The sequence below is a fragment of the Mytilus galloprovincialis genome, chromosome 3, assembly GCF_965363235.1.
Source record: "Mytilus galloprovincialis chromosome 3, xbMytGall1.hap1.1, whole genome shotgun sequence".
NCBI lineage: Eukaryota > Metazoa > Mollusca > Bivalvia > Mytilida > Mytilidae > Mytilus > Mytilus galloprovincialis.
This window is the reverse complement of record NC_134840.1, coordinates 12,719,223-12,739,123: the sequence shown is the minus strand read 5'-3', so window position 1 is coordinate 12,739,123 and position 19,901 is coordinate 12,719,223. Positions and strand designations below refer to the sequence as shown.

General features: G+C 31.9%; 1 protein-coding gene across 1 annotated transcript; it reads left to right on the top strand.

The window, feature by feature from the left end:
- The first annotated feature begins 1,330 nt into the window (after positions 1-1,330).
- Positions 1,331-6,480, top strand: LOC143067207 (selenoprotein T2-like). The gene is made up of 4 exons (XM_076240304.1): positions 1,331-1,519; positions 4,427-4,664; positions 5,426-5,513; positions 6,318-6,480. Exons 1-4 carry the CDS (start codon positions 1,362-1,364, stop codon positions 6,422-6,424), a joined length of 591 nt encoding a protein of 196 aa, XP_076096419.1. The 5' UTR covers positions 1,331-1,361; the 3' UTR covers positions 6,425-6,480.
- Positions 6,481-19,901: the final 13,421 nt, after the last annotated feature.

Below are 19,901 nucleotides of genomic sequence, written 5' to 3'. Positions count from 1 at the left end.
TGTCCTGACCGTTATAAAAATGGCAATAACCTTTTTGTTATTTATTGGGATATTACCAAGTTTGGTATCAGGGAAGATTACAACACTTAATATATAAGCATGTAAAATAAAAATATTTTAAACTTGACCTGACCAATGTTTACCTTGTCCTGCAATGTCCTAACTGATGAAGAAAAGACAAATATTATATAACTGGTTTTTTTTTCTCTCTAAAGACAGAAAAGACTTAATTCTTTAAATTATATTGATATTTCCTTCTTTTTTTTTTTAAACATAGTTTAGAAAAAACTTGGATGCACTTTTTATTATTCGTAATATATGTGTACAAGAAAGCCAAAAGACAGTGACATAATAAAATTATGTTTATTATAAGTTTTTATATTTCTATGTGATTCTAACAAAATTCTACTTTAAATGCTTGTAAAAACAATATATTGAAATCAAAAGAAGCCCATTTCCTGTCCTTTTTTTATGTTATTTGGCATGTGTTATCCCTCATTAACTAAAAATATCAAAAGTTGAGTGAAATAAATAAGAAAAATATAGATGAGTAAACACTCCAATTTGTGTTAATTTGAATTAATGTAGGTGTGATTAAATTTTAATTATTCATGTCAATGTCTTTGGACTAAATTGCATTCTGTACATCTTTATCATGATCCTTTCATATTAAATGTAGAAACGGTGCATTTACTTAGTATCTACAGCATCTCTAATCACATACTTTTCTCAGTGATATAAAACTGTGCGGTTATATCCCTTTCAATAACAAAAAAATTATTGGCAATGCAATTTTATAACGGTCAGGACATTCATCATGATAAAGATCAAGTTGGTCAGGTCAAGGATTTGTATATACAAGTCCTTGGTCAGGTCAAGTTTTCTAACATTTCAAAAATTAACAAACATTTTTTTTTCTCATAAATTCTTATTTTGAATATCCTTGGTAAGGAACTTTAATTCAATAACAAAATAGTTATTAACATTTTCTACATCGATCAGGTCAGGGCAGAGTCGACGTTGGTCAGGTCAAGGTTTATATCACTTAAAATTAGTTTTTTGAATATTTTTTTATTATATCTCTGTATGCAATGTTAGAATCTTCCTTGACATCAAATTTGAAGTCAATCCTTCAAAGAACAAAAAAGTTATTAGCATTTTACATCGGTGTAACCCTGGGATAGTGCAGGTACAAAGAGGAATAACTCGATATAAATTTTATTTATCTTAACTTTTGTCTCTTTTTTTGAAATGATTCGGATAGGGAACATTCTGATGACATATAGTTGCTTACGAATAATGTCTTTCACTTCGGGTAAAGATTAGAAAGTCTAGAGAAAATCGAAAGAAGGAAAAAACAAATGGCCGATATGGCCCAATTTTCGATGGTTGCAGTTTTTGCTGCATTTATATTCCTCACATGGAGAGATCTCTCACCGACTGAACAAGCTGACGTTCATAAAGACATTAAAGCTCCAAAATTAGCCTTAGCAACTCCCACAATCAGGTTCCTTTTTTGGTAAGCTACCAATTCCTGCTTCCAGGAACACCAAGTTCCTTGGTATTTTTTTTTTTATACTTGTACTTACCACAGGTATTTGGGGCATGGAACCCCCTTTTTTTGGACCTCACTAAAAAAAAAATTGTTTGGTGTTTTTTTTAATTTATTTTCAATTTTCTACAATGTATGAACATATATCAAGTCTCAACAATCCATTGCTAGTCGATTGCAATAACTTTTTTACTATCCATACGAGCCCCAAGTGAAAAAAGAAGAAGGTAATTACCTTCGATGACTGACCTACTTTCACTTTGAAGGATCAGGTCAGGAAATCGATAAAAATTTCATATAAAAACTCACTTACTTTTCATAAAAAGTACATCCTTAGATTCCTGAGATATTTTTCTCGACGTTTAAATAGGTCACATGGTGATCTGTGGAGGTTTTGTGTCTTGTTTTACTGATTTTGTTCTACAATTGTCGTCCGTTTGGACCTCGATGCACGGAAGTGAAAATACAGCGCCATCTGCGTGGTCTATCGCTATGTTTCTATAACTCCGTTTGACTAAACTGCTTTCCTGTTAACTGTTTTTTTGAATTTTTAAAAGACCGGCAAAAATACTTTTTTCGAATATCTCTTACCTTTTCTAATAGCTACATTGCATTCGGAACCCATCTGTAAAACTGGTAACCAAAAACAGGAAAGCAGTTTAGTCAAACGGAGTTATAGAAACATAGCGAAAGACCACGCAGATGGCGCTGTATTTTCACTTCCGTGCATCGAGGTCCAAACGGACGACAATTGTAGAACAAAATCAGTAAAACAAGACACAAAACCTCCACAGATCACCATGTGACCTATTTAAACGTCGAGAAAAATATCTCAGGAATCTAAGGATGTACTTTTTATGAAAAGTAAGTGAGTTTTTATATGAAATTTTTATCGATTTCCTGACCTGATCCTCCAAAGTGAAAGTAGGTCAGTCATCGAAGGTAATTACCTTCTTCTTTTTTCACTTGGGGCTCCTATGGATAGTAAAAAAGTTATTGCAATCGACTAGCAATGGATTGTTGAGACTTGATATATGTTCATACATTGTAGAAAATTGAAAACAAATTAAAAATACACCAAACAATTTTTTTTTAGTGAGGTCCAAAAAAGGGGGGGTCCTTGCCCCCAAATACCTGTGGTACTTACAGGCTTCAGTTACTATTTACATCGAAAAATTGAAAAATGTAAAATGGTTAAACGTTCCTACCCTCGTGTACATTCGGATGTCTTGTGTCGGGAGTTTCATAAAGTTCTGGCACCTAGTACAAGTACATTTGTAGAATTTCTGTGCATTGTCTTGCTTGCACATGTTGTAACTGACCAGAGAACACAATCTAGATCCAGCACAAGATATAACAACCTCAGTTGGTACTGCACATATTTATGTCCAAGATTACTCAGACGTTCAACGGCTGTTTTGCCAGACAAGCTGAGGCCATGGGACATTAGAGCTTGACCTATATCAAAAAGTGGATATTGGTCCGTCCAAAATAGGTGCGCTGCTTCATTGCTTCTAGGGCCAACTGACGGCCTTGGATTATATAAATTGGGCATCACTCTATTCATTTTTCATTAACTCTTCATTTATGCAAGTTTCACCTACCTGCCACCCTTTATTTTTCCATATTGGCATGATTGCCAATAAGACAACTCTCCGCAAATGATTAAAAGACATAGAAATTTTAAACTATAGGTCACGGTATACATGTACATGTATGATGGCCTTCAACAAAGAGTAAAACCATACTGCATAATCAGCTATAAAAGGCCCCCAAAATGACAAATGAAAAACTTTTCAAAGGAGAAATCCAAAGACCTGATTTATGTACAAAACAATGGACGAAAATTTAAAACAGATATGATATACAGCAAAAAAAGGACAACTACTGAATTACAGGCTCCCAACTTCATGCTTTTATAGACATATTTGAATAAAATATATAAACATGTGTTTGGGAGGGACACATTTGAGTGTTACTTTGTCATGTATCAGGGCTCACACTACTTCAGAATTATAGGGAGAAGTGACTTCTCTTTTTGAAACTGATAGGGAGAAGTGGTGAGATTTGAAAGAGAAGTGCTCATTCGCGCGGTGCGATACAATGTTTGGATTTTACAATAGTATAAAGGGCCATATGTAAATAATGTTCTTTTTATACTGTTCAATTCATATCTGAGTAAAAAAATTACAATTAAAGTAACATTTGAAATTAAAAGTTGTTTAAGCTTGTGAGAAACTACCAACTAAATATCTAGCACTAAAAAAATACAAAATATTTAAAAAAATGTAAAGAAATTATAATATATCAATTACAATTTAATTAAAAATTATCTTGTGTATGACATTCAGTGTGTCTCATAAAAAAATATAAAAGTTATTAAGCTGGGCCATAATATATTGATATTAGTATAATAGTCTCAGAGTTAAGCAACTTTAATCAATAGTTTGAAACAATCCATAAAAAATATAAGGAATTATATACACCAATCAATTAGATGTAACCAAAAGTCTCTTAATGCGTCTGGAATGCGTAATTTTTCCCTTTGGGATCAATATTCTTCTGTCAGCTGTTCCATCCGTGCGTCCGTAGTAATTATTGTAAAAGTACGGATGGTCCGGTTCAGGTCCGGAGATTAGAAATCGGTCAATGGCGACTGAAAGCGACTGTCGTCAAGAACAGGGCGACTTGTTTTCGCTTTTGGGGGTCGGGGAAAGCGAAGTGACGGTCGGGAAGGCGACTTCTTCGCCCAAGTCGCCTGGTAGCGTGAGCCCTGATGTATGTGTTGCATTTATATATTTTAGAAAAAATAATAACTATACTTTCAATAAATCTTAAAATATATTCTTTAAATTTGATTTTACTTTTTTGCAGTTACTCCTGAGGGTACAAGAAAGTTTTTGAGCAATACGCTCATGCTTTACATGAGCGGTTCCCAGAACTGAGCATTGAGGGAGATAATTATCCTCCACCTCCGACTCGTTCTGCTATTGCTCAATTTCTCAGCATATTTAAATTGGTTGTGATAGTAATGATTGTTAGTGGGCAGAATCCTTTTACACTTCTCAATATGGATACGCCTAGTGTGTTTACCTGGGCACAAGAAAATAAAGTAAGTATATGTGTAAAATTAAAATTGTATATATGTGTATTTATTATATAACAGCCTGTATTGTATTGTCTGGGTTCTAGTACCTATCATTGTCCTAAAGAGACAAGTGAAAACATTGATTGACTGCCAAACAAACTGTAAAGTCTATAGTCATGAATGATAGTAAAGGAAAATACTTTTCCAGTATTAGTTTGACCCTAGATTAATTACATGTACTTTAGACAAATGTTATAAGACAATGAACATTTGCTAGACCATGTAGACAAATTGTACTTTTTATTTTTTAACATTGAACTTTTGTCATGTCCATGGAATGAAGGAAATTTTACTTTCCCAGTGGATGCAATGAAATATTTGCCATAACTCAGATAAACTTAATAAAACTATATTTATAACATTGTAAATGTATTCTCCACTGTGATGGTTTGAGAGCAGAAGAAAATAAAATTATATGAATACTAATAATACAGGTACATACATTGTAATGTAAGAGGAAATTTGAGGTTATACACATCAACCTAAGAACCAAGAAAAAACACAAAAGAGACATCCATAGTACAAGTTTAATCCAGGTGTATAGGGTAAATGATGTGATGTGAACTAGATTATGGTTTATATTCTCTTCAGCTCAGGGAATATAAACAATAAGCTCGAAATGTCACATTACTGTACATACTGGTACGCTTTCTGAAACCTGCATAAATATAATATTCAGTAGAAATATGAAAAGTAAAGAAATATTGTATTTTTCTTTTTTTCAGATTTATGCTTGTTTAATGATATTTTTCATCAGTAATGCCATTGAAGGACAGATGATATCCACAGGTGCCTTTGAAGTCTCTTTAAACGGTAAGTTTTTGATATTTAATGATATTTTTGTCATGGGAAGACCCATAATATCCACTGGTGCTGTTAAAGTCTTATTACTTAAATAAGTTTTGTTATGGAACTCCAACAAAAGATGAGCACATTCCCATCTCTACTGATTTCTTTATAAAATGAAAGGTTTGACTCAGAGTGTTACCCCATGTCTGCCTTTCTTTCGTTCCTTCTGTTTGTCCCAAAAGTATTTTTCACATATTATATGCAAGCTTGAGTGGGGCATTCATGTCCTCAGACAATTCTTCTTTTTATGTCATTTCAATGATTTATGGTCACAAGATGAATATATTTATACCTTCCTTCAAATGATTGGATTTATTAACATTCTTTTATAGCGTTTACTTTTAATTTTGTTCAAGTAAAAATGCTAAGAACTATATTGTCATTTCATTTTGTTGCAACTTCTATGACATCTTGATAACAAATCTTGATGTAAGATATCATAGGAGAAAAAGTTAAAAGATCTAATATGACTGTAATATCAATATGTCAGACTTTGTCATTGCAGCCAATGTAATAACTTCTTAAAATTAATTCTTACAAAATTATGTTCTTTAAAATCATTGTAATCATCATCTACATTCAAGTGGAAAACCATAGCATATAAGGATAATTTTCTGGAAATACAATCAAATATTATATTTTGTATTTTCTGTTCCATACAAAGTTCAATAACATTCAGAACAAAATTATTTAGTGATTTTGGAGTACTCAACATAAATGACTTTGTACAATTAACATTTACATGTATCATTATTTTTTATGGCACAGATGTTCCAGTTTGGTCAAAGTTAGAAACAGGAAGAATACCACAACCAGGAGAAATATTTCAAATTATAGAAAATCAAATGAAATTTAAATCAGATGGTGTTAAATAATGTTACCTGTATTTGCAATCATAGTTCTATTGTTAATGAATAAGTAAGTATGAATAATCCTCATTAGATTTATACTGCCAAGCCCTTACTTAAAACCGGAGTATATACTCATATAGAAAAATAATAAATGATAAAATACTGTCAACCTTCAGAATGAAAATTCAGATCATAACCTGTATCAATAAAAACATTATCTGCTCAAACATTGTCAAAGCTGAAAACCTGTTCGGCAAGATAAATATAGAGATTATATGGCCCTGTTTCTTTTGCTTTTGTTAGTGACTCTTAAATGCTTTGCATAGTTGAAATGTTAAAGTATGCTTTGCATAGATGAAATGTTATGCTATTTTAATTTCAACATTTGCACTTTACTATTAAAGTAACATACAGGAAAGACATATCTCAGTATCAACAATTTATCATTTGATATGTCAGGTGTTTATTGACCAAAAGTAAAACACATTATTGCATCAAAGTTGTAAAACTGGTTTTCTTTTGATATATCAGGTGTTTATTGACCCAAATTAAGGGGGGGGGGGACGTGGCATATAGCATTTATAAGTTGTTGTGCTGTTGATTTCCTTTTCATTTCTCAAGTGTTAACTTTCAAAAGTTTAAATATGTCATTACATCAGAGACCTTTTAAAATGATGTTGTAGAAGAAGTAATTCAATTATTGTTTAGTAGATCCATAATACAAACAAATATTTCAAGCACTTTTCAAATGGTTATTTAGTGATTAAAATTGTTTCCAAAAATCTCACAATAATATTTGCTATTTCAAAACAATATACCTCCTTCAGTCTGATGTAAAGAAATATGAATGGTAGGTAAAGATTTCAAAACAATATACCTCCTTCAGTCTGATGTAAAGAAATATGAATGGTAGGTAAAGATTTGTCTTGAATTATTTGAATTTATTTGTTTTGTAAATAAATGCAATCACATCATCTTGATCATACATGTACATCTCATATTGACCAGAATTTTTTTTTAACATTTTCAGCCAAATAAAGTTTGTCATGGAGAAGGAACCAACTGAAGCACATCACAAATCTGACTAATGAAGGTTGGTACTGAAAGCAACCATGTTGCTGGTACCTAACTGGATCAACCAATCAGAAGCTGTGTTGTTTTACAGTTAGCCAATCAATGATGATGTTTTATTTGTTTATTTATAAACTGATTGTCCATATTTGTATATTTATGTAAATATGATTTTTGATTATTCTGTGATGAGATCCTTTACATCAAAGCTTTACAATATTCCATCATTCTTTTACTTGTTTATCTGTAATATATGATAATATATTTGTACCTAATTTCATTTGTTTTTTAATCAATTTATGTCTTTGTAAATTTAAGAACTACAGATGACTTACCAGTTACGAAAACTTGTTTGTACCATAAATTCAAACTTTTAATCATTCTATTTATCAACAAAAAATTAATTGGTGAACTTTATTTGCATGCTATTTTATGGGTAAAAGACCAGTTGTTATTTATATGTTTATCAATTAGATATCAAAAATAACAAGACATGTCAACAAATCATTCTGTCTTTATATTGCCAAATTTTGTTTTGCTATAGAGTAACTCAAAGCTTAATTTTTTGATAAATATATGTTGAGTCTATTGAAAGTGGTTTTGTATTGTACAGTTCACCTGAGTTATTGCTTGTCTTAAAATTACAATTATTATAACAGCTTCCTCCACCAATAAAACCTGGCTAGAGTGCTGAAAAACATGAATTTTTTTACATTAAAATTCCTTACAACTGATTTAATATAAATTAATACTTATTTACTGAAGATAGTATATAAAGGAATGTCTGCATTGTTTACATTTTGTTTTGCCTTGATATGATGTAAATGAGTCTTTTAATTGAAATGATGATGTAATCTAATTTGCTGAGAAGTTGTATTGTTGTGTATGCATTGTGTTCAAATGATATGCATTTAATCTAATAATAGCATGTAGATATGTGTTTCTTAACTAGTCAAGTTTTGATGTCAAGCATGAAAACTTGATTGTTTTACTTTACCATTCCATAAACAAATGATGTACCTTGATTTCAGAAATAAGTTACCAATGATTTTTTATTGATTTTTATATATTTTCTAGATAATTTTAATGTTAAATCAGATATAAGAATTCATAGTATTTGATGTTGATCATCTCTTTAGAATACATTTCAGTAAGATATATGAACAAATTCTGCTGTATATATATTTCTGAACAAATATCAGATTTTCAGTAGAGTATTTGTAATTTGTTACATCATTGTACCTCCAGCATTCTTAATGTTAGAGTTACTATTGTGGGATAATCAGAGACAAATATATAAAAAAGGAAGATGTTCGCATCATCATGTAGATTTTATTTATATGATAATATGTGACAATCTGTTCCATAAGAGAAAGAATTATATATCATAATCAGATATATTTTTGGTTTAAGATCATTTTATCTACATAAGTTTTTGAAACAGCAAATTATGATGTAAATAATTAAAAGAGAATATTATAATATTAATTTCTATCTTTTTCCTCCCTTTCTCGCATATCCTTGTCATGGCACTTTAAAAAAAAACTTTCTTTTAATTCACATATACATTGAGTTTGTCATATAAACTGCATAACATGGGTTTAGAGCCAAACAAGTAAATCCTGTGCTGTTATAAATTATAAAAGTATGAGGAATTGTGTGCTAGTATAACTGGGTATGTAAATGTGATATAATTATAACTAGATTGTATTGTAATCAGGCTCAATGTTCATTTACAGTAAATAATTGTTGTATGAAAATAAATGAGTATACTTTTGACATTTTTATTTTCAATGTGGTTTGTTTAAACTGTATGGATTTGTACCTGTGTGTAGGTTTAATAAATCAAAGTACTGTTAACTCAGAAATTATTGTGAAAAATGTGACTGGTAAATTTATTAATATTGAATAATAAGAACTTGCATTTTAATATCAGACACATATCTGCATGATAGAGGAAATAATTACTTATTATGAGTAAGAACAAAACTATATTTGGTATATGAGTTACTTCCAAATGGGGTCTGCCTGGACCTCATTTTCATTGTTAATTGGTCAATTTTAAATTTTGTGTTTTGAGTTGTTTCTCATGAATTATAATTGATAAAACCACTATATTTGGTGTATGGAATCAATGAAAGATATACATGTCTGTGCTGGCATTGTTTATACCAAAGTGACTCCATTTTCATGATTCATTGATAAGTTTGTGAGAACTTGAAGTAAAACCTTCATATTACAGAGTTTTTAAAATACCCGTTAGTAAAGCAGGTGAGACATTTTGTGGACTCTTGTCCTTAAAATTATCAGTTAAACTGCTACATGTGTCTACTTCCAGGTTCTAACAGCATTATGGCATATTTCTGGACATGTTACAATATTTAAATTTATACCTAAAAATGGCACAAAACTGTAATGATAGTAGATTTTTTCTTGTGGTAATTATATGCAAGAAAGGTCATTCTTAACCAAAGGTCATATTGAAATTAAATCTATGTGTTGTATTTCAGTTACAATTTAATTCTTGTGTGTTAAACAATACATAAAAAAGGAAGAAATGCCAAAAATATAGCACATATCAACCAACAACGCTGTTCCTCTTGAAGACACAAATAAACAGTTTATAGCTGCAGTCTTAAGAATATGAGTGAATAAGTTTCTTATAAAAGCTCTCTATATTCAAGTTCCAATTTAAGCAACTTGTTTGAGCCCCATGAGTGAAATAATTTCTTGATCTTTCAATACTTAACAAAAGTTTTACCTACAAAAAAGTATTGAAGTTTGTCAGTTAGATTTCATGTACTATTACTATTCCCTGTCTTTTCTATACACCCACTCTAAAGATGTATACCGAGTACTTCTGTCTTTTCTATACACCCACTCTGAAGATGTATACCGAGTACTTCTGTCTTTTCTATACACCCACTCTGAAGATGTATACCGAGTACTTCTGTCTTTTCTATACACTCACTCTGAAGATGTACACTGAGTACTTCTGTCTTTTAGAATTGTTGCAATTCCTAAGGAACTACAAATTGGAATTTCTTATAATACTGTATTTAACTTCATGTGAGCATGTAGTACTGTATGATGTATTTTAACTATCCCGTATACAGAATATTTATAGCAAGGGTATCATAACATTTGCAGATCCAGGATTAAGAAAGCAGGCTGGCAAGCCACCATGTGTAGTCCAACAGTTGTAAAAAGTCTATGGATTTTTATCATGCTGGTATATGAACCTCCATATAGTGTGGCATTTCCCTCTAAATCTGCCTCTGAATAAGTAAGCAATAGCCCACAATCTTATAGTTCCAACAAAACCCTTATTTGTCAAAAAATAATTGTTATAAGAAATAAAAGGGAGACAAAACAATCTTGCATTGATAGCTTCTATATTTATCTAGAGCTAGACAACACTAGGCCAGCATATGTATGTCTAAGCTCTTCCTGATTTGGATGTTACTAGGTCAAATTTTACAGAAATGTCTGAATATCAGATGATTTTATATGAATATACTCAATTGTTATCAATTTTACCATGATAACATCCCTTTGGCGAACCCCTTTTGATTTAGGGAAAGTTTATTTCATGATACCCTCTACAGTCTTCATAACAAAAAAACTACAAAACATACATGACGTATGTTCAAATAGATTTTAATCAATATCATTTTGGATAAGGAAGTGATATTACTGCCAGTATACAAAATACTTATATATATATTCAAATTAAATAATAAAAAGTTGGTGTAAAGAGTGGCATTACCAATACTAAAAGTACCAGTAATACCTTTGATGTTAGATTAATTGACTCATCGATGTTCCTTCTATTTTTAGCAGACCTTGAGACAAAAAAAAAGATAAAATGAAATGTGAAGATAAACAATTCAGAACAAAGAAGCAAAGATAAATTTCGTAAACTTACCGGGTAAAGACGTGTGGTTACAAAATGAAAGAATGTATTAAGAAAAAATATTGAAAATCTTGTTTAATGTCCATTGGAAAATATCAGACATAAATAAGCACCTTGCTCAAAAGCTGGATTTTTAAAGGGCAAGTTCATAGGGTAAAAGTCAGCAGGAAAACAAGTCAGCTTGCCAGACAAATTATCAATTCTGACTCCGAGCTGATCATGAACACCTTTTGCTATTTCTCCAAATGCGTTGTGCTTCGCTTATTTGCAGTAAAATCAATTGACGTCTTTAGTTTGATCTATGATATATTGCAGTCAAGGTGAATAAACTGCAATGCAAGAGATCCCCATGGTGGCTAGGAAATAAAGACTAAGAAATCCCCATGGTGGCTAGGAAATAAAGACTAAGAGATCCCCATGGTGGCTAGGAAATAAACACTAAGATGAACAAATCCCACCATATTGTCAGAGATCCCCATGGTGGCTAGGAAATAAAGATTGAACAAATCCCACCATATTGTCAAACAAAACTCAGATAAAAAGTAAGACTACAATTCACAAAACACCGTAAATAACCAGAATAACTAGAAAAATCACAATGTAAAAACGGTTTCAAGTAATTAAATGGAACCAACAAAATATAAAAAAAATCAACAAAGTTCTTTAAATATGTCAAATAGATCAGATTAAGACATTTTCTTGTTAATGACTCCTCAGGTGGGCAATTGTGTTATGAATGAATACGTTTATTTGCAAAATGTATATATGATCGTATATACTTGCTATGGTAATCAAAACATGTATTGCATACATGACATAATGATAAACAGCAGAAAACAGCACACATGGTACATTGTTAACTATTAACCAACTAGATCTAAGTACATTATTGCCAACAATGACTGTTTATTATATAAACCCAAACTGGGCTTAATACAGACAAACTGGGCATCAACACAGGGCCATTACAGAAAAAACAGGGCCATTACAGAAAAACAGTGTTAATATCAAATATAATGAATTTAACATTACCGCCGATTTTCAAATAATGGGATCACTGTTCATCCTGTTTTTCAACTCATAACTTCTGTCAACTTAACATCTTGGATATTTGGTATATTAAAAGCTTTATGATGGTGGAGCATAGGCGTATCCAGAGGGGGCCTGGGGGCCCGCCCCCCCTTTTGTGGGAAAAAATTGGTTGATTATATAGGGAATCACTGAAACATGACTGGAGAGGCCCCCCTTAGGTCAGTCAGCGCCCCCCCCCCCTTTCCCCCTTTGTGAAAAGTTCTGGATCCGCCAATTAGGTGGAGTACAAATTATTTTTTTTCAAACTAAACTGTCATTAAAAGAGTAGAGAGTACATCCAGTTGGCAGCAACACATACACTTTTGTTCAGTTGGTTAATAAATGTATTAAGAAATGGGTGTTTTTATAATGGACCTGTTATATGTCCTCGCGGTCAGTAATAATATCCTCGGGTGTCCTCGGCGTTGCCCCTGGCCATTACAGTCTTCCTCCATTATTACAAACAAAAAACTGTAAGGGACTTTTCACAGTTACAGAAGAATTAGAACATGAACTTGATGTATTTCTCAATATCATTTTATTATTATATGCTGATGATACTGTTTTGATGTCTGAAACACCACAAGATCTTAAATAAAGTTAGATTTTTTAATGAATACTGTAACTATACTGGAAATTAAAAGTAAATGTATCCAAAACCAAAATATTATGTTTTTCATATGGAAGATTACCGGACAATTTACACTTCGATGATCAAGAAATAGAAATCGTTCAAGAGTTTAGTTATTTGGGTATCTTATTGACAAAAACGGGAAATTATAAAAAGGCGATTAAATCACAAGTTGAAAAAGGGACAAAAGCGATGTATGAGATACTAAAAAGGGTTAAATTGCATAGCCTATCAGTTTCTTGCCAGTTAGATCTTCTTGATAGAGTAGTAAAACCTGTTCTTTTAATATGGATGAGAAATATGGGGATTCAGCAACTGTGATATTGTCGAAAAGGTTCATCTAAAATTTTGTAAGTTTCTCCTAAATCTGAAATCTTCCACTCCAAACTGTATACGATATACGATGAGCTAGGACGTTTTCCACTCTCTACTGATGTAAAATTAAGGATGATATCCTACTGGTCTAAATTAATTATGGGAAAGCAGTCAAAGTATTCATGTATTATTTATAAGCTACTGTACCACTTGAATTGTACTAAACACATAGATTTTAAATGGTTAATATGTGTTAAAAATATATTTGATGAATGTGGATTTTCTTATATCTGGAACACCCAGCTCTTTTTAAATGATGTATGGTTGAAATATAATTATCAAAGTAAGATTGTGTGATCAATTCAAACAAACATGGAACGAGACTATTCAAAACTGTTCCAAAGCCTTGAATTATAGTATTTTTAAGAATTTATTGTGTTTTGAAGAATATTTTAATATTTTAGACGAAACATTATGTAAATTTAGAATATGTAACCATAAACTTCCAGTCGAACTTGGAAGATGGTACAATATAGAAAGGGAAAAAAGAAAGTGTAATTTATGTAAGCTAGATATTGGAGATGAATTTCATTACATTATTAATTGTTAGAGAGAAATAAATTTATCAATCGAAATTTTAGTATAAAGCCAAATATTATAGTATTTACTGAAATTAAGTCGTCTACAAATAGGACGATCTCATTAATTTATGCAAGTTTATACGAATTATAAACAAGCGAGTGTGTCCTCCTGAAGAAGTTCTTTTCGTCTTTCTTGTTGTTGTATGTATTGTATATTTGTGTTTATGTATTTAATATATTGTATTATACATGCATGTCTTCTCTGTACCTATGTATTTGGTGATGAGAATAAAGATATATATATATATATTACAGACCTTGGACATATAACAGGGCCATTATAAAAACACCCATTAATTGGACATCTCATTGTCCATTCAATCTTAAGATAATTCCATAATTTTATTATCAAAGTTTTGTTGACAGCTTTTAAAAATTGAAATATTTGGCAAAGAACAAAAGTATTTTGGTAAATAATGTGACCTTACAGGACAAACTATCATCAAGATATTCGTCTTCAACAACGTTGATATTACAACAAAGACATAATCGTAAGTTCTCTTGGAGTATTGGTATATCTACCAACTTCGATGTTGAATTGAAATGTTCCACAACGTAGTTAGTAAGTAATCGATCATCACAAAAGAAATTTTAGTAATTTTCAAGACAAAAATCTTTCTTGACTCTTCTATACAGACCTATACGCACAAAGTTTTTCACCTCACAAAGATGCTGACCACTGTTGTAAAAATTGATCAGCAATACGTTTTTGAGCAATATCAAAAATTACATTAGTTAATATAATATCCTGTCAGTAAAATCTCCCAAAAGTTCAGATCAATAATTAGACAGTAAATCTCATACACAAAAGTTTTACCATTATTTAACATTTTTAAACGGTTCTAAGATCTTCTACGCATGTAAACATCGTAGACAACTTACACTTGTTTTTGTTTTCAATATAATATGCCGGAACCAACATTTTAAAATGTTATCAGTAGCTTTCTCTTAAGATTTCTTATATTTTAAACGTTTTGATAAATACTATTGTAAACTGCAACTGGGAACAGTATATCTAACATATATGTTAAAAATTCATGACCAACATGATCGGTTTTCAAAACAATCCAACCACCCTGGGTTGAAGTCATAAAACTTCACAAAATCATGCTCGAAACATGAAATCCATCATTTTAATTGGTTGAGTTTGGAGTATGAGTACAAAAACTGACTCGAAATGTTTATGACTTCAAGTCCATTTTAAGCACAATCCAACGTCCGTATGCAATACAACAATCTTCTGTGCATTTTTCAAAACAAGTTTATACTCAAGTTCCAATACCATACAGCAAGTTCAAGCAGAGTTTTTAATACAATATTGCATCACACTACTTCTCCTTATTTTTCAACACTATATAGTAGCGTGAAAAATGCAACAAACTTATGTTCATTTCTCTTCCAATACAACAATATAATATAAATAAAAGTTGTGGTATGATTGCCATGCAATGACCCAGGGGCGGATCCAGGATTTTTGAAAGGGGGCGAAGTTTTAAAGATCGGTGAGCGGAGCGAGGCGAAAAATTTTGAGAGCTTTTTTTGGCTAAAAAAAATAAATAAGTGTAACATGCAATTTTTAAACGCTTCCTGTCGTGGGGCATGTTTATTTTGTAGTTCTCCCTATTAATTGTCTTTCATAAAATGATAGTATGGATCCAAAGCTATGTACTGATAAATTTAATGTGGGACTTGTCACGGTCAGTAAAAAATAGACAAGGAAAATTCTCGCCGGTTTGTACATGTTGTGAGTTAAGTTATCATAGCCTCACAGATATCTTGTTGTAAACAAGATATACAAATGTACGCCTGGCTATTCAATGGAATTTACAATATGATGGACAAGAGTTAAAAAAGACAAACAAGCATATTTTTTTTTTATCTCAATGTTAAGGGAAGTGAAGGTTCCAAATCCACCAAAGGCTACAAATGAGTCTAATGACAACGAATTTATGAATGACGGTCGACAAATGGAGACAGAAAGGAAACACCAAGAAGGCAGATTGCAGTCTGGTCTTGAAAAAAGTATTCAATAAATCAGTTTGGCAAAACAAACATTCCGGTCAGACATGCAAACCCCGGCCACAAAAAAATACGCCCGTTTTGATTCATCATATCATTTAATGCTTAATAATTCTGTTGGAAATGTTTGTTTCTAATAGCAAAAAAATTGACAAGATTTTTGTTTTCATTCTAGTTCCGGCCAGAACTTGTTTAAGGAAAAAATCAGAGTCATTTTTTCTCTCTCTCAAATATCTAAGACTGCCTACTCAAATGAAATGGTTCGTACCTTAATTAGACTTTAAATCTATCTAGAGCTTATACAGACTTGGAATCATTATTCAGCTATGTTATTTTAAAATAGGCTGGCGTTTAGGATTAAACTTGTTTTCGTAGGTAAATAATATTGCTGTGGAACTTTTTTTTTAATGAGAGTGTAATAGTCTATAGAGTATTACTTTCTGTTTGGTGGAAAAGTGAAATAGAAGTCAAAACGTTCTTCCCAATCCTTTGTCGCTTTAAATGTGTTATGATTGTCATCCCCATGTAGCCTAAGCAATGTATTACTGTAATTTGAATTTCAAAATGACCGAGTGACGTCCTATCAAAGGGGGCGTACGCCCACTACGCCCCTTTCTGGATCCTCCACTGATACCTTTATATAACACTGTGTTATATAGAGGTGTATAAAGGGGGGAATCTGAGACGGGTGTCTGCGGAAAATGGGCCAAAAAATGGAAAATAATGGGTTGCTTAAAGATTAACTGCAAAATTAAAAATATACTGATTACAGAAAAGGACAATTTATTATGTCCAGAATACGGTTATCCTGTAATAACACAAAGATTTTGCCGAATAAACAAGCATACAGAAATGAAACGGTTAATGTTCTCTCAGGATACACTTTGTAGCAACGGTGTAGATTAGTGTACTAACTATATTAACAGAGACATATCTATTAAGCAGAGTATTATATCATGTCCCGTGGAAATAAATATAATCATGATGAGTAACTGACTATATTTGGAGAATGATATTCGTTTTTGTTTCTATATTTGTGAAGGTTTTTTCTTAACATACCGTCAGAGACATATATGTACAGTATTTATATGTATCTGATACGGTTACATCGTAAATTAAGTATTTACGTATAGTACCGCTGAACATTTTTTTTTAATAAGTTTAGCGGATAATGATAAATGTAGGCTTTGATCTCAAATGAGAAAGAGACAACTTTGAGATTTTATCTCTTTTATTTATTCAGTTCATTAGGAGTATTTGGGGTTTTTTTTTGGTTTGTTTTTTTTTCGGGGGAGGGACTGGGTATTTATTGGGACTATTATAGTTCCAGGTATTTAATGGGAAAAATCTCATTTTTTTTACTATCTTATTCAAGCTGAAATAAAAGCTTATGTTAATTGTCTATGTTTTGTATACTTTGTAGACCAACGTTCGTAAATATAGCCCAACATGCAAACTTCTTATACGTTCAGGTATTTCACATCCAAATTTTTATGGAAATATTCTTTATAAAGAACAAAACTGTCAGTATTCACCTCAGAAGCTAACAAAACCTTTAAATAGACTTATTAAGGTAGATGGGGTGTCTAAATTATAATCCATAGAATCTTTTAATAATTTGCCAAAATGTAGTACATATCCTGCTTGTTTAAAAACATTAATAAAAAAAAATGGGTCACCGGACTTATTTTCACACTACAGGTTGTGCAAAATTGTCAAGATTTTGTATAGATTATGCATGGAAAACCCATTTTTCCGCCATAAAACGCAAACCACACCATAGAATTTTGAGATAAAATATGAGAAGATAGCTCCAATATTATGCTTTCAGATAAGAAAAAGAAAATATGGGGTCACCGGACTCGTTTTCTTGCTACGTGTAAAAATGGGTAAATTCCTAACACATTCTATTGTAAAAGTAACACTATCTGAATTATCTGCCCTTGCATTTGAGTTGCCTCCCCTTATTTGACAAAGTTGGAAAAAAATGAATCAAACGAAAGAATTCTTATATTTGTAAAATACATTCATAAATATGATCAAACATGGCATTTTCTATATTATAATGAAAATTCTTACAAATGAATTATCTACTACTATAAAAATTTGCACATTTCATCAAAGATCTAGACCTTGTTTTCTAGTATTTCAAAATCCAAAATGGAGGAAGACACCCTATCTACCTTAAGAAGGGATATAGTTACGATACTGTTGTCAGGTCATTAGTTATTGCATATTTTGGCGTTAATATTGATTCACTTATAGGGTCGTTGCATCGGAACTAAACACATTTATTCAAAAACCAACTGTTGGCATGACACGGGTAATGTTCTTCTCATATATGTTATGATGGTATGATACTAAACCCCTAACGGTAAGGATTGTGCCTGATGTTCAGTCAGTTTAATTGAAGTCTGGAGCTGGCATGTCAGTTAACTGCTAGTAGTCTGTTGTTATTAATGTGTTATTGTCATTTTGTTTATTTTCTTTGGTTACATCTTCTGACATCAGACTCGGACTTCTCTTGAATTGAATTTTAAATGTGCGTATTGTTGTGCGTTTACTTTTCTACATTGGCGAGAGGTATAGGGGGAGGGTTGAGATCTCACAAACATGTTTAACCCCGCCGCATTTTTGCGCCTGTCCCAAGTCAGGAGCCTCTGGCCTTTGTTAGTCTTGTATTATTTTAATTTTAGTTTCTTGTGTACAATTTGGAAATTAGTATGGCGTTCATTATCACTGAACTAGTATATATTTGTTAAGGGGCCAGCTGAAGGACTCCTCCGAGAGCGGGAATTTCTCGCTACATTGAAGACCTGTTGGTGACCTTCTGCTGTTGTTTTTTTCTATGGTCGGGTTGTTGTCTCTTGGCACATTCTCCATTTCAATTCTCAATTTTATGATACTTAACCCCTAACGGGAGGGATTGTGCCTGATATTCATGATGATGAAGACATAATCTTTCAATCAGTTTAATTGAAGTCTGGAGCTGGCATGTCAGTTAACTGCTAGTAGTCTGTTGTTATTTATTTGTTATTGTCATTTTGTTTATTTTCTTTGGTTACATCTTCTGACATCAGACTCGGACTTCTCTTGAACTGAATTTTAATGTGCGTATTGTTATGCGTTTACTTTTCTTCATTGGCTAGAGGTATAGGGGGAGGGTTGAGATCTCATAAACATGTTTAACCCCGCCGCATTTTTGCGCCTGTCCCAAGTCAGGCATATAGCCTTTGGTCTTTAATTGTTGGTCTTGTGTTATTTTTTAATTTTAGTTTCTTGTGTACAATTTGGAGTTTAGTATGGCGTTCACTATCACTGAACTAGTATATATAATTGTTTAGGGGCCAGCTGAAGGACGCCTCCGGGTGCGGGAATTTTTCGCTGCATTGAAGACCTGTTGGTGACCTTCTGCTGTTGTCTGTTCTTCTATGGTCGGGTTGTTGTCTCTTTGACACATTCCCCATTTCCATTCTCAATTTTATTTGCCGACTCCAAATAAACTGAGCTTATTTATTTATTATCAATATTTATTATATATTTGTATGTACATTTCGTTGTTTTATCTTGGAGTTTTATACAAAAAAATGATAGCTAATTTATATGGTTCTAGGTTTTATCAAGATCTATCAAGGAGGGTGGTAAAGGGTTATTTTCGTGCAACGTGATCGCCGTTTTTTTATTTCACGTTCAACGTGTTTTTACTTTTTTATTTGACGTTCAGTCGTGCAAGACGGATGCCTCGTTCAACGTGTCCAGCTTAATTAATTTTACGTGCATCGTGCTTTTCAAAGTCACGGCTTATTTTGCGTGCTCGGTTTTTTCAAATAAAATTCA